This window comes from Eschrichtius robustus, chromosome 14 (assembly GCF_028021215.1).
Source record: "Eschrichtius robustus isolate mEscRob2 chromosome 14, mEscRob2.pri, whole genome shotgun sequence".
Classification (NCBI taxonomy): Eukaryota; Metazoa; Chordata; class Mammalia; order Artiodactyla; family Eschrichtiidae; genus Eschrichtius; species Eschrichtius robustus.
The window spans coordinates 38,058,836-38,083,676 of record NC_090837.1 but is presented as its reverse complement, the minus strand read 5'-3'; the positions used below and the strand labels follow the sequence as shown (position 1 = coordinate 38,083,676).

The 24,841-nt window shown below is 43.8% G+C and overlaps 1 protein-coding gene across 1 annotated transcript in view; it reads right to left on the bottom strand.

The window, feature by feature from the left end:
• The window catches only part of COLEC12 (collectin subfamily member 12), a 203,995-nt gene extending 180,900 nt beyond the window's left edge, over window positions 1–23,095 (bottom strand). The window contains exons 1-2 of the mRNA XM_068563561.1: window positions 22,890–23,095; window positions 5,475–5,525 (exon numbers count right to left, since the gene is read on the bottom strand). Coding sequence (XP_068419662.1) covers window positions 5,475–5,525; window positions 22,890–22,896 — 58 coding nt within the window. The 5' untranslated portion in view covers window positions 22,897–23,095. The remainder of the gene's footprint in view (window positions 1–5,474; window positions 5,526–22,889) is intronic.
• Between the last annotated feature and the right edge of the window lie 1,746 nt (window positions 23,096–24,841).

The following is a 24,841-nucleotide window of genomic DNA, read 5'->3' as shown; positions in this document are numbered from 1 at the left end:
GTAATTTTTCAGCAGTTCTCTTAGAATTTTTCTACTTAGTTTTTACAAAAGATTTGAGTTCTACTCCATAGAATACGCTTCCTTGTACTTTTTGCTACTATTTCAGAGTTTGCAATTTTTGAGATCTTATTCTCTCATAGCTATTAACACTCCCTATTGCTGAGCCCCAAGGAAGCACTTTTGTCAAAGCTTTGTTCGTCAAACACAAACAAAAAATGTTTCCAGCTGCCCCCAGTTGCTCACTGTCAACCCTTAAATCTACCCACGACGTTCACAGACGGAAGGAACCACGTGCCTCTGATTCCTGCATCAGTCCAACTTCTGACACCCTATTATTACACCAGGTCCTACTCCAAAGATAATACAAGAGAACCCAATACAACCAATGAAACAAAGTCAGTCTTGTCCCCCCACCCCGCTTCCCCCCAGCACAGAAAAGGGGCAAAGCAGGCTCCAGAGGGAGGGCCCAGGACACCCAGGGTGGTACTCGCCATTAGGCTCCCACACTGCCCACCAGGGTGCTGGGGCAGAGAGCCATGTCCCCAAGCCTTCTCGCCTCTCCCAGCTTTTAGCAGGAAAGCAGGGGGTGTGATGCAGCCAGAATCCATGAGGCTGCAGGACATCAGAAGGTTCCAGGGGCTTACTAAACCCTAGTACCATGTTCAAGCATCAGGATCAAAAGGTTCAAGAAGGAATCTGATAATAGGATATTGGTCAACATTTATGGGATCCTCACAGTGTGCCAGGCACTGTGCCAACCCAGCAGCATGTTTAATTCCACAACAGCCCTATGGAGTTGGCCTGTGATGACCCAAACTTTACAAGTGAGGAAACGGACTTCATAGCTTTGGATAATCACGTGCCCAAGGTCACATAGTTGGTGAGCGCTGGAACTTGCATCCAAAGCCACCCACCTGGTTCCAGCACCCACACACCCAACCACTGCACCCCACTGCCTCCCGAAAAGATGACAAGCAGCCATCAAATATGAAAGATGACGCCTGGCCTGTTGGCCTCATGGAGTCGTGGTGAATGAAAACTACATTAGTATGTCCTTTGGGAAGATAAAAGTGATAAGCAAATGTGAGCTGGATTTGTTGCCATCATTTGTCCGTGGGTTAAAAAGCAGGATCTGGAAGTCACCCTTCTTCCCACACTTCTGCCGTTCTCTGGAACTGTGATGCACTTATCCCTTGGAGCTGAAATGACATTCTGCCTTCCTCCTACTCTATCATTTTAATGGAAAAAAAATTTTTTTAACTTGAATGCACTCATGTTAATCACATGACTAATCAGAAGATTTCAGAAGACATTTTTGGAGCAACTTATTGCAAATTCCAAATTTTATGAATTCATATTTGTCCCGTAGAATATGAATGAATTCTCTTTCCCTTTCTGCTAACTATAATAATTAAGGATACTAGAGCCATGTGTGATATTTTTGAAGAAAACAGTAACTGGGAAATAAGTAGAAAGATATCATTGTAGTATAGATCATATTTTATCCATAGAAAATAAAACTTTATATACTGGTACTCCACATTCCAGAGAATGAACTCTGCCAAACTGTAACTATAGTTACATCCCAAATTAATCAGCTCTGCACACTGAGGCCAAGAAACGCTGCTGACCTGCAGAGCCTGATGAAAATTTGAAAATGCTCACTTCCTTAACCTTTCAAAGTTTACCCTCATCCAAACTTTCATCAGAGGAGCAGATAAGTGCATACCACCAGATTTAACTTCATCTCTTCTCCAGACACCTGCCCAGAACCTTGGGAAAGGGGCTAACAAGCAGAACATATAGAGAGATGGAAGAAAAATAGAAGCCTTGGTTGAGACCAAAATGTAACAATGAATTCTTGACTAGACAAGGGATGACCATCTTAAAATAATACCATCACATACTAGATTACTGGAGATGATCACCCATTTTGCTCTTTATTAAATATTATACTGAATTTGAAAAAGGACAGTATTATTACGTAAACAAGCCTTGACTTTATGTAGCATATGTTTCTGAATAACTATATATGAATAACTTTGGAAACAAGCTACCAGACAATTTGCTAAAATAGTGGCCCCTTTGCCCTGCAAATAATTAATCCCTGGTTCATCTGCAGCCTAAATTCAAGCTGTGACCACTGTATTTGCACAAACAAGACATACCTAAAATTAGACAATAACTAACCCCTATATGTTATCCAGTCTATTCTGCAAAAATAAAAGCCAATGATATTACCATGTTCATCTTTATATCTCTCTTCAGGAATGAGATTTCAGACCTGCCGCATTTTGATATTTGGCAGAGGCTGGACCAAGATGTCTGAAGAGTGTAACAGCCTCAAATCTCAGGAAAGTGGCTACACCACCCTTGTTTTCACAGTGCTGCAACTTCGAAGCACTGGTCCATCTGCTATCCTTCTCAGTCTCACCAAAGGCTTGTGAGGTAGACTTACTACCGTGGCAGGTGTCACTCTGCCCACAGGGCAGATGCAGCACTGAGGCCCACAGTGTGGAAGTGACTCAAGTCACAGGAGTAAGTAGGGGCGGGGCCGACAGGACTGCCTGGTCTCCGGATGCCTCCCACTCACCACCTTTCACCAACTTTGTCTTCCTTTAATGATTAAAGTTGAATCATACCTGAAGGAATGGGTTCTTTGGTCCTGCTGCTTTCAATGACCAGCCTTGGCCACACCTTAGGAACTAGAAACCCATTTATCTTCTATAAAACCAGGTGCAGAGTCCTATAGGCCCCGTGAAAGTGATGAGGTCTCCCTGGTGGAGCCAGACTGGTGTCAAGCCCACTTTAAGATTCCAGAACTGCAGGGACACTTCTAGGACACAGGAATTCAGAGGTCACCTCAATCTCACTGTTGGACCCTTCCTCAAAATTACGCTAGCCTGAGAGTTAGAAGACCCAGCATCCAACCCAGCTCCAGCTAACCTGCTTGAGCAAGGACTTGATCTATCTGGGCCTCACCTTCCTTATCTGTAAAAGTGAAGGCCGAGGGACTTGCCTGGTGGCACAGCGGTTAAGAATCCGCCTGCCAATGCAGGGGACATGGGTTCGAGCCCTGGTCCGGAAAGATCCCACATGCTGCGGAGCAACTAAGCCCATGTGCCAGAACTATTGAGCCTGCGCTCTAGAGCCCGCAAGCCACAACTACTGGGGCCACGTACCACAACTACTAAAGCCCGCGCGCCTAGAGCCCGTGCTCTGCAACAAGAGAAGCCACCGCAATGAGGAGCCCGCACACCGCAACGAAGAGTAGCCCCCGCTCGCCACAGCTACAGAAAGCCCGCGCACAGCAATGAAGACCTGACGCAGCCAAAAATTAATTAATTAATTAATTAATTTTTTTTAAAAAAGTAAAGGCTGATATAAATCATCGCAAAGCCTCTTCCATTTCCAAAATTCTACTCCACCCCTATCCATCACTGTGCCTAAAAGCTGAACCCAAGAATTCTCAGCCTCGGGATGTCTCTCTCATAGCTCATTCCAAAGTTTCTCTTTTAATTTCATTCCTCTCTTCTTCTACTTGTGCCACTTGGTATCACTCTCTCCACGTCTCCCTGGTTCTCCAATATTTGTACGTTGTTATCATGTCTCCCCTCTGAGTCATCAGTTTATGGTTTCCACACACAATTTAACCACCATAAATTAAATCCTTTCAGCAACTTACTATGTTTTTGTGTTTTCCACCAAATCCCTGCCCATCTAGCTAGTTACAGGATCATGAAATTTTAAATAAAATTTCTCTCAAGGTCACTCTTTTCTCTTGGTTCTTCATATTTCTACCGATTTCTGTGTAGAGATTTGAAATCTGCTGATCTCCAAAATACACAGGCACGTCAACATTTATTCTGCCTTATCTTTACAAGTTTGATTTTCCTCTTTATTTCTGCCTTTTAATTTCTGTTTTGTTTTTTCTTTCCTTTATAATGTCTGGTTTCCTCTTCACTCTTATGACAACCTTCAGTGAACCCACGATGGGAAAGCAGAATAACACATGGTACCAATGCAGAAACAAGTCATTGTGCAGATAAAGAACAGTAGCATGGGGGAGGGGAGAGCATGGTGGGCAGAAGCCTCTCTGCCAGCACATGAACGGAGGGGCCGTGGGCTTCGTGCCACTGCATTCTCACTTTAAAGCCCTATTTTTTGTCCCAGAAAGAAATGCAGAAGTGTGTATCCAGAAGGAAAAATGCTAAAGCAATGAGGGAGCCAGAGCAGCTGGGGGATGTTAAATTTAATCAAGGTCCAGCCAGGATTTTTCTTAAGCAACAGGAAGTAGATTTATTCCCTTTCATATTCTCTCTCTCTCCCTCTCTCTCAGACACACACACACTCTCATTCTTTTCTCCTCTATCCTCTATTCCTCATTTCCTCTGACCAAGGCACAGAAACGGGCTGGACAGAAAAACCTCAGTTCCCTTGAACTGTCTCTGGAACTTTGTAATGTTTTCACTGGCAGTTTGAGGCCCAACTGCAGATCCTGGGAAGTGTGGTCAAAGACAGAAGAGCATCCGTGAGTAGGCAGAGAAGCGTGGATTAGTTCCCTGTGGCTGCTGGGACAGATCACCACAAACGGGGTGGCTTAAAAGAACACAGATTTCTTCTCTTACGGTGTGAGAGGCCAGAAGTCTGAGATCAGCTTTAGTCAGCTGAAATCAAGATGTTGGTGGGGCCGCAATCCCACCAGAGTTCTCTGAACAGAAAATGTTTCCTTGCCTTTTTCAGCTTCCAATGCCCACCTGTATCCCTTGGCTTGTGGCCCCTTCCTCCACCTGCACAGCATATCACTCCAATATCTGTTCCCATCATCCCATTGCCCTCTTTTCTCAGCAGTCAAATCTTCCTCTCCCTCCCTCTTATAAGGACAATTGTGCTTGCATTTAGAGCCCACCCGGATAACCCAGAATAACCTCCCCTGCTCAAACTCTTAACTTGATCACATCTGCAGAGCACTTTATGCCATATAAGGTAACATTCAGGTTCCAGGGATTAGGATGAGGATATCTTCAGGGGCCACTGTTCAGACTACCTTGGAGCACCTGTGTCTAGCTGGGTTCCTGAAAAAAGTCTTCCTCTCATTTCTCCACTGACACTAAGTTATGAATATGGGGACTGAGGAAAAAGGGAAAAGATGTTTTCTAAATCTCAAAATAGAGAAATGCCTATCTTGTCACAGATTTACCTTTCCCACCATATTTTGCCTGTTAAGCCATCAGGTTTGTATTCAGCCAACCCCCCTAAGCATCCCATCACTTCCCCATGCCTGGGCGTAACTCCTGTCCCACTAGCCTCAGATTCTCTGAGAAATCATCCACCTGTTATACAGAAACTCAATTTCCAACCAAAATTGGGCCTCAGAGGCACACATGTTCATGTGTGTCAGAGGTCCAGCCATGGTCATGTAACCATATCCCAGATGAAGCACAGAGAAGGAACAGAGCTTTGTTAGAACTCACCAAACCGCTTGTAACCGAAGGAATGCACCTCCTCCTCCTCTGCGAAGTCGTCTGCGGGAGAAGAAAAGACAGAGCATTAACCACAGTGAGGCCGGAAGTGCAGGGTCAGTGCTGGACTCAAGTTCAGCCGTCTCCACCTGCTCCACCCTCCCCTCGCCCACCACGCTCCTCACGTGGCTGTCCTTCTGCTCCTGGAACATACCACGCTTTCTAAGAAAGACCACAGTGTCCCTGCACTGGCTGTTCCCTCTGCCTGCAGTGCTCTTCCTCCTGTTCCTCAGGCGACTCCTTCTAATTCAGGTCTCAGCTGAGGTATGGTATCTTCGAGATGCCTTTCCAGACCACCACCCAGCCACTCTGTGTCAAACCATCCTATTTAAATATTACTCTCTGGTATCATCCTCATTTATGTGTGTGTGTGTGTCATCGTGCATGCTGTGAGCAGAAATTTTTTTCTGTCTGACTTCATGAATGAATCCCATGTACCTAGAATGGTGCCTGTCAAAGAGCAGAGGCTTAATAAACTTGGGTGAATGAATGACTGAATAATCAACTGTCCAAAGGGTCAAGTTATCTTCACGTAACTGAGCCTAAAGCCCTCCTTTGCAGATGCCAGGCTCTGGGGTCACCTCTTCCACCAACTGTGGCATCTCAGGAGTCCAGCATGCCTCCTGCAAGGACGGCCAAATCCTTCCCCACTCTCCTTCCACTGTGTAACTGGGACTGACAGATGGTTTCCCAGTAAATGCATTTCAAAAGACAGACTTGCTTGGGAATTCCTAAAGGTAGGGAACTGGAAACAAGGGCAATGTTATGTCAGCCATGCTTTCTACCAAAAGCCCAAATCTCCCTCCTCACATGGACACGGTGCAATTCCTATGACACTGATAACGAACTTGTCATTTCACACATCTGCCAGGTGTGGGTGTGCAATTAAAGGATACTTTTGATGACAAGTCAAAGTGTTAAGACCAGGCCTTTCCAGGGAGACCTAACCAATTCTTCTTTTTTTTTCTTTTCTATTATGGTTTATTATAGGATATTGACTATAGTTCCCTGTGTTATATAGTAGGAACTTGTTGTTTATCTATTTTATATATAGTAGTTTGTATCTGCTACTCCCAAACTCCTAATTTATCCCTTCCCCACCCCCTTTCCCATTTGGTAACCATAAGTCTGTTTCCTATGTCTGTGAGCCTGTTTCTGTTTCATAAATAAGCTCATTTGTGTCACATTTGAGATTCCACGTCTAAGTGATATCATATGGTGTTTGTCTTTCTCTGTCTGACTGACTTCACTTAGTATGATAATCTCTAGGTCCGTCCATGTTGCTGCAAATGGCATTCTTTCACTCTTTTTATGGCTGAGTAATATTCCATTGTATACACGTACCACATCTTCTTTATCCATTCATCTGTCGGTGGACACGTAGGTTGCTTCCATGTCTTGGCTATTGTCCAACCAATTATTCTTGAGTTGGTCACCATCACTGCACCAGCACCCAGCTTTCCCCCCACATGCAGTTCAGTTCAAAAGCGCTGACTCTGCGCTCACTATGGACCAGAGATTGCCAGGCAGTGGGGTACACAAATGAGTGAGACATGGTTCCTTCCCTCAAGAAGCTGACAGGCTTTCAAAGAAAAGAGACATGTAGGTAGGAAATAGAGCCTCTGTGATCATCTTTTTCAGCCCACAGATGGGACACAGGGCCTGGCTATAACCGAACCTTGAAATGTGGAAAAACCCAAGATGTGTGATATCTACCACACAGTGTGCTGAACCTCAGCACACTAGTTTGTTATGAAGTGTTATGAAGACATGTGTGAGAGAACAACTACTCCTAAGACAATGGAGAAGTCGGAAATCTTTGTATTTTACCATGTTTCCCTATTCAGAGAACAGCGAAGAGATCTTGCTTGGAATCTAGAAATCCAGGTTTTCATGATTCAAGTCGTCTTCTTCTGGCAAGGATTAAAGCTTTAGTTCTTTCTAGATGGAAGAACGTGCTTACAAGCAAAAGAACAGCACCTTTTTCTCTCTGACTCAGTGATTAGTTAGTTCGACAAATACATATTAAACCCCTAGTCTGTGCTGGCTTTCCTAAGTAATTCTCCCATTAATGCCTGCAAAGTCCGGTCTAGTCTCAGTTAAAGAGAAACCCTTATCTGCTTCTTCTGCTTAGAAATCCATGCATTCATTTATTCACTCAGTCAATAAACAGGTGCTTATAGACCAGTGGAGTTGATGGGACATGAATATAGGTAACGATGCCACCCAGACGTCAGCTTCCCCTGCCAGCTCCAGCCCCTCCACTGCAGAGACACATCCGCAAAAGAATCTGCTCACATGCACACGCTGTGGGCCAAGGAACCATCATCACTGAAGAACTCACAGTGGAGACAAAAAAACAGATTACACTGTGCTCCCGGTAGCAAACAGCTTAAAACATTAGTGTTCTCCCTAAAGCTTCTTTTCAGCAGACCTACCATTAGTTTGTTTGTTTGTTTTCTTTTTCCTCTCTGGTCTTTTTCCCATGCAGCATTTAGTCTGACTGACTCCTCTCTCCTTCCTGAAATTTCCCTGGGAACTTCAAATGTCTCATATTTTTGTTATTAAAGCAATTCAGCGCTGCCTCCAAATTAACCTACTCCAACCCATTAGGGGTTCGAAGAAACAAAGGTTTGTTGTTGTTTTTTTTTTTGAAACAAAGGCTTTACAGGCGACCCCTAATACAGGACTCAAAGAGGATGTCCTGCTTCTTAACCCTCATCCCAAGAGGATGAGAAATTCTTATAGCAGCTCCTAAAAGAATACAAATCTCTGTCTCATCCAACTCTATAATTAGATACTAAATCATATGAGACATGAGGGGTACAAAGGACCCCAGAGAACGTCTTACTGGGATTATCAGGGAAGGTATCATGGAGAAGCGTCTTAATCTTTCCTAGTGTTTATTCTTTGGAGGGAAAAAAAGAGTTACTGCCTACCATATCCCTTTCTTGGAAATTCATAGCAACTTTGGAACCATTAGCGACTCAGGGATGTGCCGAAAGAGAGAGAAAAAAGTTGTTCAACTTTGTTTCACTCAATGTTTTCAAGAGTTGACTTTTCTCATCCTTAAAAGCTGCATCGAGTTGGGCAGGTAACGCCTAGTAGACATTCCATTAGTGGAGGTGTCCCCAGAGCCCCGGCCAGATTCCCCAGCTGTGCAGATTAGCAAACAGCTGATTCAGGCTGGTGATACAGTGAGACATTTCAGGAACGGAGAAAGAGAAAGGGGCAGGAGCTGATGGGGCTTGCGGCTGTGTGGACAGCCACATCAGACTACAAGAGTCACAGGAGAGAGGAGGAGAGGTCAGCGGTTCCCAATGCCTGAAAGTTTGAGAGGGTGAAAGACTCCAACAGGGCCCACATAGCTGGCAGATGGGTTTAAGGAAGAAAAACAGCCTGATATTATGTGCAAGGTTATACTTTGTTCTCAAAACCTTTTCCTCACACTGAGTGGACCCAGACTAAATGCATCCTGGATTTTCTTTATAGTACCAGGGGCCTGCAGAGGTGATGGGCTCAAATAAGGATATTATCCCTCAAGGATATCCAGTCACCTTTGCAACCTGCCACTTTTCAAAATCTGTCTCTGACACAATCTACGTCACATAACTGCTACACTCCAACACGAGCAAGGATTTTGTTAAGATTTAAGACCTCTAAGTTCTGCAGTGGCCATAACTTGATCCCTGCTTCTGACATCAGTTAGTGTGCAGGGAAGAAGTAACCTTAACATCCTAAATAACAAAACGTGTTTAATTGGAGATTTATGTCTACAGGCACGTACTTTCCTGGCTGCCACAGCTGTACTATAGCATTTTTGTTGTAATACCTATGGACTATACTGTCTTTTGCTTGCCTATTTCAAAATGCGATTTTTATTTATTTTTTTACTTTCCTTGGTAACTGGCACAGGGCCACGCTGGCCAGAGGTTTAGTGATGGAGAACGCAAAACAGAATTCTGCTGCTGATTTATTCTTTGAGCTTAGCTATTTCAGAATACCACAAGCTCAAGTGAAGTTTAGTTTAGTTGGCTTGGAGAGTTGAGAGTCATACATATTAATATGTTCCAATCAATCTGTGGACCAAGTTGTGCAATATCCTTATGGGTAGAATTCACCTCTCCTTCCCCTGCACTCCCTTTGTATCAGTGTGATAGCAATTACTTCCGTCTGCCTTATATTCTAGTTCTGTTTTTCTTGTTTTTTTTTTTTAACATCTTTATTGGAGTATAATTGCTTTACAATGGTGTGTTAGTTTCTGCTGTATAACAAAGTGAATCAGCTATATGTATACATATATCCCCATATCCCCTCCCTCTTGCATCTCCCTCCCACCCTCCCTATCCCACCCCTCTAGGTGGTCACAAAGCACCAAGCTGATCTCCCTGTGCTATGCGGCTGCTTCCCACTAGCTATTTATTTTACATTTGGTAGTGTATATATGTCCATGCCACTCTCTCACTTCATCCCAGCTTACCCAGTTCTGGTTTTGACTTCACCAGATGGAAAGTCTTTGGAAGACAGGAAACTTATCACATTGTACCCTCAGCAACTAGCACATTTATGCCATGCTACAGAAACTCAGTAATTGTTGTTAAAAAGTAAGTAGATTATAGAGTTATACATGTGTCTCTCTCTCCCACGAGCGGATGAATTCCTGAAGGAATTCTTTCTCTTTTTGCGTATCCACCATGTTTGAGGAAGAGAAGAGAACCAATACTTACTCAGATCTACTGAATGTCAGTTACTTCCCATTTGTTGTTTCTCTGTTTTATAGGTGAGAAATCTGAGGCTCAGAGAAGTCACGTAATTTGATCCAAGGTCCCACGACTTGTGAGCAGCCAGACCAACACTAAGACCCAGGTCTGACGGACCCTCAAGTTTCACACCATGGTGGTTGCTGACCTCACAGACCCAGGAAACTGAACTCTGTGCTAGCAAAGAGAAGGCTGAGAAGTGATGATTTATACCCCAGAATCCTGAAAAGGCTAAGGAATTTGGGACACAGGCCACTCTGAAAGGAGAATAAAGGTGAGGCTAAAATAGGAGGACTTGTTGAACATATGTTTAAGAAGCAACTGCTATAGGGCTTCCCTGGTGGCACAGTGGTTAAGAATCTGCCTGCCAATGCAGGGGACACGGGTTCGAGCCCTGGTCCAGGAAGATCCCACATGCCATTTAGCAATTAAGCCCATGTGCCACAACTACTAAGCCTGCCCTCTAGAGCCCATGAGCCACAACTACTGAAGCCCGCAAGCCTAGAGCCCATGCTCCGCAACAAGAGAAGCCACCGCAGTGAGAAGCCTGCACACCACCACAAAGAGTAGCCCCCGCTCGCCGCAACTTGCGCACAGCAACAAAGACCCAACACAGCCAAAAATCAATAAATAAAATAAATAAATTTTTTAAAAAAGAAGCAACTGCTATAATCAAAAAGATAGACAATTAGTGTTGGCAAGAAGATGGAGAAATCAGAACCCTCATATGCTGTTGGTGGGAATGCAAAATGGTGCAGCCACTTTGGAAAACAGTCTGGCAGTTCCTCAAAAGGTTAAACATAGGAATACCATATGAGCCAACAATTCTAATCCTAGGTATATACCCAAGAGAAATGAAAACATATGTCCATGCAAAAACTTGTACATGAATGCTTATAGCAGCATTATTCATAATAGTAAAAAAGTAGAACAATCCAAATGTCCACGAATTGAGGAAGGGATAAACAAAATGTGAATATAATATTATTCAGCAATAAAAAGGAATGAAGTACTGATACATGCTACAACAGGAAGGAACCTTGAAAATATTATGCTAGTGAAAGAAGCAGGTCACAAAAGACCACATCTTGTATGATTTCATTCACATGAAATGTCTACATTAGGCCAGTTCATAGTCAGAAAGCAGGTTAAAGCCTAGGGTTGCGAGTTTTGGGGGGAAATGGGGAGTGACTGCTAATGGGCATGGGTTTTTGGGGTGGGGGAGGGTGATGAAAATGTTCTAAACTTGAATGTAATGATGGTTGCAAAACTTGTGTGTATATATATATATATATATATATATATATATATATATATAAAACCCTCTTAATTGCACACTTTAAATGGGTGATCTGTGTGGGATATGAAAAATAAAGCAGTTTGACCTCCCAGGCCCTTCACAGAGCTGGGTGACTGTCCCTCCCTGACCACAGCAGAAGATGGAAGATTTATTACTCAGAGAAATTAAAACAAAAGAACACAAATGGTGTCCTCCTCCAGAGGACACCAGCAACAGCTGAGATGAGGGGAACTGTAATGGAATCAGGGGAAAAGGGGGAAATTTTCATACTGAATGTTCAGACACTCAGTCCTCTTCTCCCACTCAGCCAACCAGACTGTATCCTCCAGGCTAATGACTGAAGGTTCTTCCTGGGGAATCTGGCCGGTTAAGAGAAAAATAAACTAATGATTCTCATTCCAGGAGGTCCCCAATGGAACAGCCCAGCCAGATCAGCCTAGAGTGATAGTCACAGGTCACAAAATCCACCAAAACAAGGAGCTTCTAATTAATGTTTATAATACTCTGCTCTTATACATGAGGAGACACCAGACACGTGACACAGCCTCTAACATGAAAAGACAAAGATGAAAATAAAGAAACCAGATAAAGCAATTTGGAGGAAATACACATTATGCATAATGATAAAAATAAAATAAAATATCCTACCATTAATATCTTTGTAGAGATAAGAGAAGATAATGTATCCATAAAAGAAGAACAGGATGCTATAATAAAAAAGAAAGCCTCAGAGAAAAAGAAAGAACTCTTGGAAATTAAAACTATGATCACAGAAATGAAAACTTAATAGAAGAGTTGGAAGACAGAGTTGAAATATTCCAGAAAGCAGAAAAAGGGCAAATAAATAGAAAAGAGTAAAGACGAGAAAAATATTAGACAACCAATTAAGTGGGTCCAATATTCAAATAACAGGTGTTCCAGGAGAAAAGAATAGAGGGAAAGAATCATCAGAGGAATAAGTAACGGTATTTCTAGGATTGAAGGATATGAGTTTCCAGAATGAAAAGGCACATCACTTCCCAGCACAAAGAAAGGAAGAAGATCCACTCCGAGGCACATCATCATAAAGCTTCAGAACCCTGTGGACAAAGAGAAAACTCAAAAGCTTCTGGACAGAAAAAAAAAAAAAAAAGATTACTTACAAGAATTTTTTAAAAAAGGAATGGCTTCACATGTCTCACCAGCAAAACTGGAGCTAAAAGAGAAGAAACCAGTGCCTTCAAAATTCTAAAGCTATATTATTTCCAACAGAGAAATCTCTCAACTAAATAAGTAGGTAATATAAAGACCTCTTCAGACCTACAGATTCCTCAAAAATGTACCTCTCATGCACACTCTTCTCGAGAAGTCATTGGCGAAAGCCTTATTCCACTTATTTCCACTGAAATAAGGAACAAACCCAGAAAGATGTATGTGCGTATATGTGTGTGTGTGCACCTGCATGTGTGCACCCTAACCTAACCTTAACCCTAACCCTGAGTAGGTCGGAAGAGTCCAGGAAAGATTTCTTCAAGAAGATGAAAATGCGGTAATACCTACTATGTTTGAACACACTGCACAGAGATGGAGGACAGTGGAAGAGACTTTGGGGGTGAATGTCGATGTAAACATACATGGGAGGCTAAACAAACAAAATAACAAGAGGATTACCAATTCCAGAGGAAACACAGTTATGCAAGAGAGAAATATAAGTCAGCTGTGAACAGCATTGACATCGTCTTAATAATATAAACACTGAATATCGATCTAGGCCAGACTGTGATATAACTATACTGGGATGATAGGGGGCAACAGGAGGTGTCCGTGATGGTTGTCAGGTGGAGGTGAAGGGTAAAAGAACTAAATCCTCATCTGCTATAAAGGGAAGTCAATATATAATGCCTAAAACCAAAATAATAATAATAATAAAAACAAAAAGTGCCCAAAGCATGTCACTTAAGGACATGGGGCCATAGTAGCTCATCCGCGTTAAGAGCCACCAACAATTTTTCCATCCCTCCACGTGCAAGTCCATTTCCACTCTTTTGAATCTGGAAGGACCCTGTGACTTGCTGTGGCCAATGGTATTTGCCAGAAGTAGCAGTGGGTGACCTCAGGGCCTAGGTCTTCTCCAAGACCTCTGCCTTTCAGCTTCTGTTTTCACCCCCTCGGCAGCTGGCTGCCATGGGAAATGTCCAGGTACCCTGCTGGACCAGAGGCCACCTGAGGAGAGAGGATCCCTGGGGGATGAGAGACTCTAAAGGAAAGGGGAGAGCGCAGCCAGCCCTGGGCCCTTCCAGCCACCCCGCTGATGTTCCAGCCATGGAGCGAGGCTGACCAGCCTGGCCAACACCTCGGGAAGCAGAAACCAGCCATCCCCGCCAAGCTCAGCCTGAATCGCAGGGTCATGAACAAATAAACATCTGTTGTTTGAAGCTACAGGGTTTGGGGATGGTGTGTTCTAGGTAGAGAATTGAAAGAAAAGTCAATGCCAAAAGAAAATGCAAAAAATGTTCTCAGGAGGTTGCCTCTGGGGACTGGAAAGCAATGAAATGAAGTGGGTTGGGCAGGAAATTGCTGTTTTTCATAATAAATGTGATATTCTTTGACTCTTTAAACTATGCGCATCTCTAACTTTGATAAAAATAAGAACTAAAGTCAAGCAAACAAAACAAGGGAATGTGTAGGGGAGATAAAAGTCAGGTAGACAAAAAGAAAAGTGCTCGGGTCCAGTGGATGCTGACCACCAGAAAAGGTCCCCTGCTCCAAAGAGCCGGCGAGCAGAGTTCACCCTAGAGCGACAGCCCAGAAGGTGTGGACTCGCAGCCTTCACTAGCTGGCACAGAGTAGGTTCTAACAAATGTCACACCGATCAGAACAAGTTCCGGCGCTTTTAGGAGCCAGGCTGAAGGACCGTGGACAGAGGCGAGGCTGAATTTAAACTTCTCTTTCCAGCCGGGCTCAGCACTGCTGTCCACTCTGTACTGTCTCCACCCTGATGCAGCCCCGGCTCCTGTAGTGTCATCACCGCTAGGACAAAACAGTGCGGTCCCACAGGCTGCTAAAAATACTTGTAGGTTATTCCAAATAGTACAAGACATTTATTTTGATTACTCAGCTGCTTTCTGAATTTTATGTTTTACAGCAATAGGATCCCTTTTTCGGTTCAATGGCATAGGGGTGTTTTTTTTTAAGTCAAAATTGTAAAGACATAAAGTGACTCCAATTTCTGGCACAACTTGTAACTCTGATGCTTTTCAAAAACTTGCTTTTCTGATAAGGAGATACGATACTCTTTTCCTTCCTTTATCGTTCAACAAAATTGAAGGGATTTTTTTCGGTAACTTTTACCACTAAATTGGTAGTGGAGGCTAAACCAGATTTCCTCCAGCAGGCCCATTTCAACAACTTAAAAAGTAAATAAATATGAGACTCAAAATGTTGACCCCCACATCAATCATTCACAGTAACTACAGGGGAGGTGACATGTCTCCCCTTCTCTTATGAGGGGCCTTCTCATCTAATCACCTTGGTCAAGTAGAGTCAGGACGAGGACTTGAATCCCTGCCCCACATTTTATAAGGACCGTGGAAAGGGGTCAACTGCATGGGTCATTTGGCAAGAAAAACTAATGCCGTCCATTTCTCTGGAGACACACACACAAAATAAGTAGTCTCTGTTTAAAAACCAAACCAAACCAAACAAAAACTGATATATCGGGCTTCCCTGGTGGCGCAGTGGTTGAGAGTCTGCCTGCCAATGCAGGGGACACAGGTTCGAGCCCTGGTCCGGAAAGATCCCACATGCCGCGGAGCAACTGGGCCCGTGAGCCACATTTACTGAGCCTGCACATCTGGAGCCTGTGCTCCTCAACGAGAGAGGCCGCGATAGTGAGAGGCCTGCGCACCACGATGAAGGGTGGCCCCCGCTTGCCACAACTAGAGAAGGCCCTCGCACAGAAGCGAAGACCCAACACAGCCATAAATAAATAAAAAAATAAATTAATTTTAAAAAAAAACAAAAAAAACTGATATATCTGTTTTGTTCTGAAATCATTTAACTTTATGTTTAGGTTATCCAAACAATTATACCAAAGTAACATACTATAATTAATTACGAATGATGGACCAAAACTGAGCTTAGGACACAAAGTTCTAGAAAACTTTGTATTTGATTCTCTCTCATCTCCCACATTGAAATGTCCTACTTGAAGGTTTCAGCGTGGCCCTGATGCACCATTTGCCTCTAATTACTATTAGAGCAATGTAACCTGAAACATGAAATATAATTTGAGATAATGAATCAGCTTGAATCTCCCCTCCAAAGGAAAATATTCCTGTCCTCAGCCATCTCCTCCTGTGTCCTACAGCAGCATTTATCTGGACCTCAAATAAGGTACTTTTCACCTTCTATCTTTAATGCCAATTGTTTATGCATAAGTCTTACCCTGCCCATCAGACTGCAAGCTCCTCGAGGACAGGGGCTATGTACATACTAAATATCTGATTATATTTCAATAACATTCTAAATGAAGAATATTTAACTATATTTAATATAAAGAATATTTGAATATATTTAAATAATATACTACACAAAGAATAAGTGAAAGCTAGTTAGGACTTGATGGCCTAATTTTAAATAATAAATAAAATAGAAACATGACAGCTTAATAGAAAATTAACATTACCAGTGAAATAGACATGATGTCATACGGTTAAAAACACATACATACACATACATCTGTCCTAAGACTTATTTACAGATAAATTTGTTTTATGTTTTGACTCTTTGATGTCATATCCTTACTGGACAAAACTGGACACTGGATTTGAGATACAAATCTTTAAAAACATTATGTCACCATCAGTAGGTACCTGAACAATAGTGCTCCAGGAAAATTAGTGCTCCTAGGTAAATTAAAGGTATTTACATATATTTTCTAATTTCCTAGCATGATCATAACAAATGAGAAAACAGTACCATTTTCACTATAGTTACAAACTTCACTGTAAATATGGTCCATGCATTTTCAGTAGGGCTGATTTCTGACTACATGACAATAACACGAGTGATGGCAGCTGGAGATGGACCAGTAGTAAAACTGTTTCCCATAAAGAGCACAGTTTTCTCCCATCTCCCAGGTCTTTGTACCACACATTTGTAAATTGAAAATTACTTTCATTTCAAAACCGAACTTTTTTGAACTTTTTTCTTCGTGGCAGAAACTGTATCACTTGATTAACTTAACATAAGATGGTTCATAATTGGCAATTACGTTCTGCCTGGAGAAAGCAGCAGGTTATAACTAAACAGTATTCTAACACCTAAAATGTCTTGAGTTCTCCTTAGGTGCTAGACACCATTCTAAACAACTGATCTATACTAACCTACTTAATCCTCAAAACAAACCAACAAAACAAAAATAAAACAAATAAAACCAAAAAAAAGGCATCCAGTAGCTCCCCCATCTGACAGATGAGGACACTGGGGGCCCCAGTAGGTTAAGTAGCTTGCATGTGGTCACCAGGCCCTCTGATTTCAGAGCCCACACTCTTCACCACACTAAAATTGTCAGGTTCAACTCATGGGAACACTACATATAATTACATTTTATGAAATGGTTACATTTTAAAGTATATATTATTAACTATAAATTTGGATTATTTTGGCTTTGAATAATAAAATGTTTTATATATATATATATATATACATCAGCTAGTTTCCAAACATTTCTATGTCACAAGGAAGTGACTTACGCCCAAAGAAGTGCATCTATTTCCACAAACCAATGACAAGTTAGTTTTTTCACACAGAAATGTCAAATGTCCAACCTCTTAGGCAAGTGCATATGACTTCACGTGATACAAGGTTATAATCTCAAATGACTCAGGAAGTATAAAGGAGTCATATTTAATATATCCAAGTCCAATAAATAAATAAATGTTTAAATCTCCTCCCATGCTGAAAAACATATTTCCTTCATATTTTTTAAGAGTATTGATTGACTATTTGTGATAAATTCAGGGGTTAAGAAAGCTCCTAGGATCTCTTTGGAATTTTAAATTGGATTACTAATTTCTCCTTTCACTGCTATATAATTATGAAGGTCCCTTAAGCAATCAGCAGGACCTGTTCAAGGTACTATTTTGGTTTGGGCCCTTCAAACATCATTCACTTAAAAAGAAATCAAATCACTGCTTGATTGAAAAGTTACCCGCTGCAAGTTTTGGATTGTTGGTGTGGTTAGAAACTGTGTTATCAACAGTGAACAATAAAATACTTTCTATGAAGAATGTCAGTATCTCCCTATCCCTTGTTTAAGATGTTTATTTACTACTACTACTACTATTTTTAAATTATTATTATTACTGACCACCTACTGGTGGTTACAGTCTGTTCTTGAAAAGCAATTCTGACAATGTTTCATTGTCTCACAGCAAACCTGTCAGCAAAACAATGCAGGGACTGTTTCCAGAGTCCATGGCTTTAGGGAGCCATTCACACTCATTCAATCAATCACAAGAAAACCTCCCGGCAGATAAATTCTACAAAAGGCAGCAACCCTGGAATCCGCCTTATCTCTGCAGGAGCTCCAGCCTAGAGAGACTCCTCCAGTGACTGGTTGAAGAGCACAGCAATTTCTTCAGACCTTTGATGCCAGGTTATTAAAGTCTAAGCCCAGACAGTAGGACCTTTTCTACCTTGCTCACTCAGTATCTGTGGATCGTGGCACACAGTAGGTACTTAACAAAGCTGGGTTGATTGAATGAAACATTAGGGTGTGGCTAGGAGGGAGCCTAAATTAGAGGTGTTACATGTGGATTCTGGAGTCAGACTGTCCGAATTTGCATACTAATTTCCCCACTGACTAGCTTAGTGCCCTGAGACAAGTAACTCAGCCTCTCTAAGTCTAAGATTTCTTAACTGTAAAATGAAGAAAAAAATAATGTCTGGCATGGCAGGTGCTCAATAAATGTTAGCTATTACTAAAGGGAAAAATAGTAAGTGGGGATATTAAATGGCCCATCAGTCATGCCTAAGAAGTTGTTTGCAGCACTAACCACAGTACAGATTAACTTGTCCCTGGCTTTTATCTTCCAACTCACAACACTGTTCCCTGCTTCCAGGCCACAGTCAGGAATTCCAGAAGCTGAGAGAGCCTGTGCCTTCCGGAATGGCATAGGAGCAGAAGATGAAAAGGCAGGACCAGCCTGGTAGAGCCAACCCCACAGTGCGGGTAGACTTTTTTCACAGATGATCACTTTGATTACCTAGAACACTGTCCCCTGGCCCACAACTGCCTGATTCTTTTCACTCTGATTTGCCCCCAAAAGCAGGAAGGCTGTCCTCTGCCCACTCTGGGCTCCTCTCCTAGCACCTGACCTCTTTTTCCCATCACACGGAGACATGTGGACCAAACTGTCCCCCTGAGAGATCACTCACGTACTGGGTTTACCCGAGGCAAAACAGACTTTTCCTATCACAAAATTTAAATGTCTATTTTACCATTTGAAAACTAATTCTTCAAAGGCCATTTAACTTACTTTGGCAGCAGCTACATCAACAGTTTTGAAATAATGTTTTAAGAATAAGCATTAATTCAGAAAATTAGACACCTAGTTATGCTATAGCTTTAAAGCTATCATACTCCAGCTTTTCCCATCCACACCATTATTGCTGGATAAGCCGCACGGTGGGGGGGGAGGAGTGCTAAGGGGATGGGAACAATCTTGGAAAATTGCATAGGAGACCACAGGGAAGATCTATACTTAGCAATAATTAAACCTCAGATTAAGAATGTCAAGCATCTTCAAACTAACAGTCAAAAGTGTAATTGGATTGCAAATTTGTCTTCCAGAGGAAGGGCAGCCCCAATTCCCAATCAGTGAAAGGAAAAAGGTCTCACTTTGTTTCCATTTCCCTGCAGAAAACATGATTCTTTCAATGCTAAATGCAGTCAGCCCTTACATGCGTGCCTGCTTATCCCAGTTAAGGACAAGAAATCTTAGACACTGGGAAAGCAAAGAGACCATGGGTCTGGGAAAACAACAGGCAGTAGGAGAAGTATACTGCTTACTAGTGCATTTTAAAGGTATTATTGCCAGACAGCATTTCAGAAATGTTTACACACAAAAGCACAAAAATAAGCAGCTGGACACTATGTTTTGATGGCACCAACCTCCTCCCTGTGTTAAATTAGAACAGTGGTTTGAACCACTGTGGTCCCGTGGTTGTTTCCGGCCGTCTCTTAGGTAACAAGTGCTGCTGTATTAAAACTCACCAATATTCCCAACTTCCAGGACTAGAAGTGTGACTTCTTAATGACACACCTAACTCTAGAGGAGTCAGATTCCTTCATAAAGGATGTGAATATTTATTAAAAACCATGACATTTATGGCGCAGTACAGCTAATTGAAAATGTAATTAGAAATAAATTAAAACCAGCTTCATGTTTTAATCAGTTTGGAACACTTCAAGTATTGCAGCAACAAGGCAAGTAATTTTCTTCTGGAAAATATATAATGATGTCATTATTTTGGTACTTGTGACTCCAGAGATGGAGGAAATAGAACAGAGACAGAGATTTGCTGAACGCAACGGATAGGTGGCGCTGTGGCTCATGGCAGACCTGGAATTAGACTACAAAGGCCTGGGTTTTTACAAAGGCTATATCCCAGGTTTAAACATCAGAATTAGAAAGGCAAATAGGCACCCTGAAAAGGTATTTGTCTCGCATAGTAGCTGAATTTCTGCTTTGGCAGATAAACTTCTGTAACTTCTAAGATGTCCACTAATTTTCTATTTGGCTAAAGAATGTTTTAGGTTAATACCTTAATTTTAAGCATTTGCAAGGCTTGTCACTGACTTCTATTATTTAGGGAAATCAAATTCTAATGAAATGTTGGCTTAAACATAATGAGTTAATAGCTATACGACATAATCACGAACCCAAGGAAGACTCTGTGTTGGTTACCTATGGCAAATCATCAAAATAATTCTACTTGGTAAAGGCAGCTTTCCTTTTTTGGCTAAAAGCATACTCTGCTTGGCTTCAAAAGTCTTGTGTCCAATTTCTTGGTTCCACCCCTTCCTGGCTGCTGCACCAACTTCGAGTTACTTGGCTACTTAATTGCCTGAGATTCACTTTTCTTCTAGTCCAGAGATTATCGGATCTGGTCTCCTAGGTCTCTCCAAGCCTCACAGGGAAACTGGCAAAGCTTGTCTTTAGATGCCTACCATCCTCCTAGGCTGGTTTCTATTTCTTCTAGACTCCTTTTCCACACCTATAATGTAGGGGTCAAAATACCTACCTCACAGGGTTGTTGAGAGGGTTCACTGATGGAAGGCTTATAGAGAGTGGAGCACAGGGGCTGGCACTTAATAGGTACTAAAGAAGTATTACTGCTCCCCCCCTTCCGCATCTCACAAACCAGACAAATAAATGCAAGTTACATGGCAATAGTTGGTAAGCAAACCTCTCACAGAATATTTTGTTTTAAAAGAGGCCTTCAAAGTGACTAGTCTACCCAGGGATTCAGTCCCTCAGCTCCCCATTCCCACTGGGGCAGAAGGTAAGAGGGGCCTTTGAAGCAGTGCCCAGACCACAGAGAGTAAGCAATGAGCCTTCTCCAGGGGGTCTGCAAGCTGGTCTAGAATGCAGTGTAAATCTCACACACACGCAAAAAATATGTTTAGAACTTGTAGGTGTGTCTTCCTCTGCAGATTTGAATTAACACTGGAAAAATACCCAAACTGTAGTAACAGTCATTGACCCAGTCAAAAGCATAACAAGATTTTCAGAGTTTCGGAACACACATGGGAGCTGATGAAATGAGTAGCTGGCTTATCTTTCTGAGAGTTCAAAACCTTCTGGCCTCAGTGACCAGCAATGAGAAGATTAACTGGCTAAAATGATGGTAACTGAGCCCCAGAGTAAAGTTTAGCCGCGTGAACTCTTTCCTTTCTGGGAGGATCCTTCAATCAGTGCTAAGGAAAGTGCTCCTTTCCTAGAATGTAACTGAGAGAAGAGAAACCGAGATGGAGAGAGAAGGAACACACACCACTGCCTTTTGAAATTCTCTAGCCAGAGAGTAGTATCCTGTCTTTTGTTTCTCTGGCCCTGGGGCGGGCCCCATTCCACCTGGTGTTCTGTCCCCTCCCTACCCTGGGTCTCCAAAGGAGGACACAGAACTCCCTTGGAAGGAGAGCTAACTGGCATTACCGCTCCGGAGTGTTCAGCGTGAACTCCGTTTCAGAGAAACCTAGAGCCAAAAGTTACTTTCCAAGTCTGTGGGGCTCCCGGGGCGCCCGCCTCGGTCAGCAACGCTTGCAAGTCAAAGCGGTCGCATCGCGTCGTCTTGGGCGACTGGAAACTCGGTCCCCGCGGTTAGATGGCATTTCGCACCCAGCACCCTCACTCGAGTCCGGCCCGCGCGGGGACAGAAATGTGTTATCCTAACGCAAAACCAGGTCTCCAGTCTTGTGTAAACACCACGCCGGCCCATCTCCAAATGGCTCCCTTGGATGCCTCCGCTGTAATTATTTATCTCACATATAAATCTGGATTCTGCTGACAAATCTTCGGGTTTCTACTAAACACAAGGCTGCCCTGAGAAGCCCTTCTCCTCGCGATTCCGTTTAAAGGTACGATAACATCTGACACTTCCCTAAACCGGCCTGCAGAGGATACCGCCCGGGGGACTGTGTCACCCCTGAACACACGTGGGCACAACTCTGCAGGCGGGCACATGGAAGGGACGCGGAACCCAGGACAGTTATTTTCCAGTCAGTGGGTCTGATGGAGAAAGATGCCAAACGCACTTCCCAAGCCAGCTGAACTCCGCGGGCACCTAATCATTGCCAGATGTGGGGAGGGCGCACCGAGAACATCCCCGAGTCCCAGAGAAAACCCCCGGCCAGCAGCCCATCGACTTCTTGGACGGGGAAACAGCAACATCGGGGAGGGAGAGGACGCTGGGGAGAGGGGGGAGTGCTCCAGAGCGGAGAACCGACTGGGGGTTGGGGGGGGAATGATGATGCCTCCACTCTCCTGGGCATATTTTTTCAATTAAAAAGTTGGGAACTGGAACCCGTAAACAATAATTTGGGGCTTCAAACTACTTTGTAGAGACAGGATGGGGAGCGGAATACGCACACGCTTCAAAACCCCAAACTCTAGGTCTCCGGCGGTACCCGACTCCGGAGCCGGGGGCGCCCCCAGGGTGCGCGCACGAACCAAGCACCGGGTGTCCCCCGGGGCTCCAAGCAGAGAAAGTCCGCGCCGGATGCACCTCGCCCCCTCACGCGCTCCCCGAAGCCCGCCCTACCTTTCATGGTGGCCGAGGAGACGCACAGCCAGCCGGGGAGCTCCGCGCCGCCGAGGAAGTTCGCGCTGAGCAGCGGGTCAGTGAGCGCCCATGGCAGCTGCGCCGCGCGTCGGCCGTCTGCGCTCCAGCCCTCCCTCCCCGCTTGGCCCTCTGTGCCGCGGGGCCGCCGCGCGCGCCGCTCACCCCGGGCGGGAGGCGCCGCTCCCGCCAGCGCCCCTCCCCCTGGCCCGGCCGCCGGGGCGCGCGGGCCGCCGCGCCCACGCCCCCCTCGCGCCCTCCCGCGCCCGCCCCGCCCGCCCGCAGGCCGGCGCTCGCCTGGGCCCCGCCGCTTCCTCGCCGCGCCGTCGCTCGCCCGCGCTCCCCCAGTTCTCTCTTTTTCCCGTTTGACCAGAAGCGGGAAGAAGTCGGAGGAAAGCGGCTCCCGAGGGTGGTCAAGTGCTCACCCTCGGGGTGCACGGAACGTGCGGCCGCTGGGCTTGTTTCTAGACCCCTGACTACCTAGAGTGTGGGGTGAGAGGGCTGGGAGCAGCAGCGTCACGGGGACGGCGGAGTTAGCTCGTCCCTTCTCCAAAGGGCTCTGGGCACGGAGGGTTAGAGGATCAAACGGGGCGAGCACTTCCCCGAGGCTCAAAGTTTCCAAGTGCGCTTGTTGATGCCCCGAAGGGACACAAGGGACAGTGCTCACTGCCACCCGGGGAGAGCTGTCGCTAAGTTCGAAGTCACCATTAGATGATCTCCCTGCAGAACTCGGAGCAGGATTACAACTCTTGGACCTTCAAGAAGAGAGAGACAGAGACTAAAAAACCCACCACACTCCCCTGGGTTGGAAAAGTCCCCTTTCTACCCACCGCCCCTGAAACGATCAGGTTGACTCCAGTTTTACTAGGAAAGGAGGCTGGGCTGTTGAGCAGATTCATAATGAGTTCCTTTCATTGTGGCCCATCCTGTTGCCCCACAGTGTTTATCTTTCTTTTCAGAAACCCTCCTAAGCAGACCCATTGCTTTATAGCTTTACTGCAGAACCTAAGTGGTGAGTGGAGCTGGTGGGGGGCGGGGCGGGGGGGCGCTGCGGAGGAACTTTCTTCCACAATGGTGAAATGACAGATTACTTGCGCTCTTGTTAGCATACCAAAAGCCATACAATTCTGGCACGGGCAGTGGTTGCAGCTTTTCAGATTTCCTCTCCTGAGGACATGGTAACACAGTGTAACCAGCCCATTGATTCATTCTAAACAGGGAACTCTTTGCTCTAGTAAAAGTCAGTGCCCAGAAATGAATACATTCTAAAATATTTCACAGACTCTCCATTTCAGAAGCTTTCTATTTAGAACGTTAGGGGGAAACTTATACATGACTGGCAAAGAAAAAGATAAAAACTGGCAATTTTTTTTTTTCTTTTCACTTTAGGGCTTGATGAAACTATAGGGTCCCTGAAGATTACTCTGGAGATTTGCTCCAACTCTCACCAAGGTACCTGCCTTGTTTTGCACGTCAAACGAGAGTCCTGAAGAGCCCAGAATATGGATTCTCAGCCCAGAGCTTACTAACTAATGTTGGGATGGAATAAGCCCATCAGTTTCTTTGCATAATAGTTTCTCCAACTGAAAAATGGAGAGAATTTTGGCCCCAATATTTGAATTGAAGAAAATCATCTAAAATACCTAAATTATAGCTGTGACACCAAAAACAGTCAACAAAAGAAAAAAATAATAAATTGGATTTCATCAAAATTCAAAACTTTTGTGCATCAAAGACACTATCAACAGAGTGAACAGGCAACCCACAGAGCAGGAGAAAATGTTTGTAAGCCATATATCTGATAAGGGGTTGACATCCAGAATCTGTAAAGAACTCCTACAACTCAACAACAAGAAAACAAATAACCCAATTTAAAAATTGGGCAAAGAACTCAAATAGATATTTCTTCAAAGATGATATACAAATGGCCAATA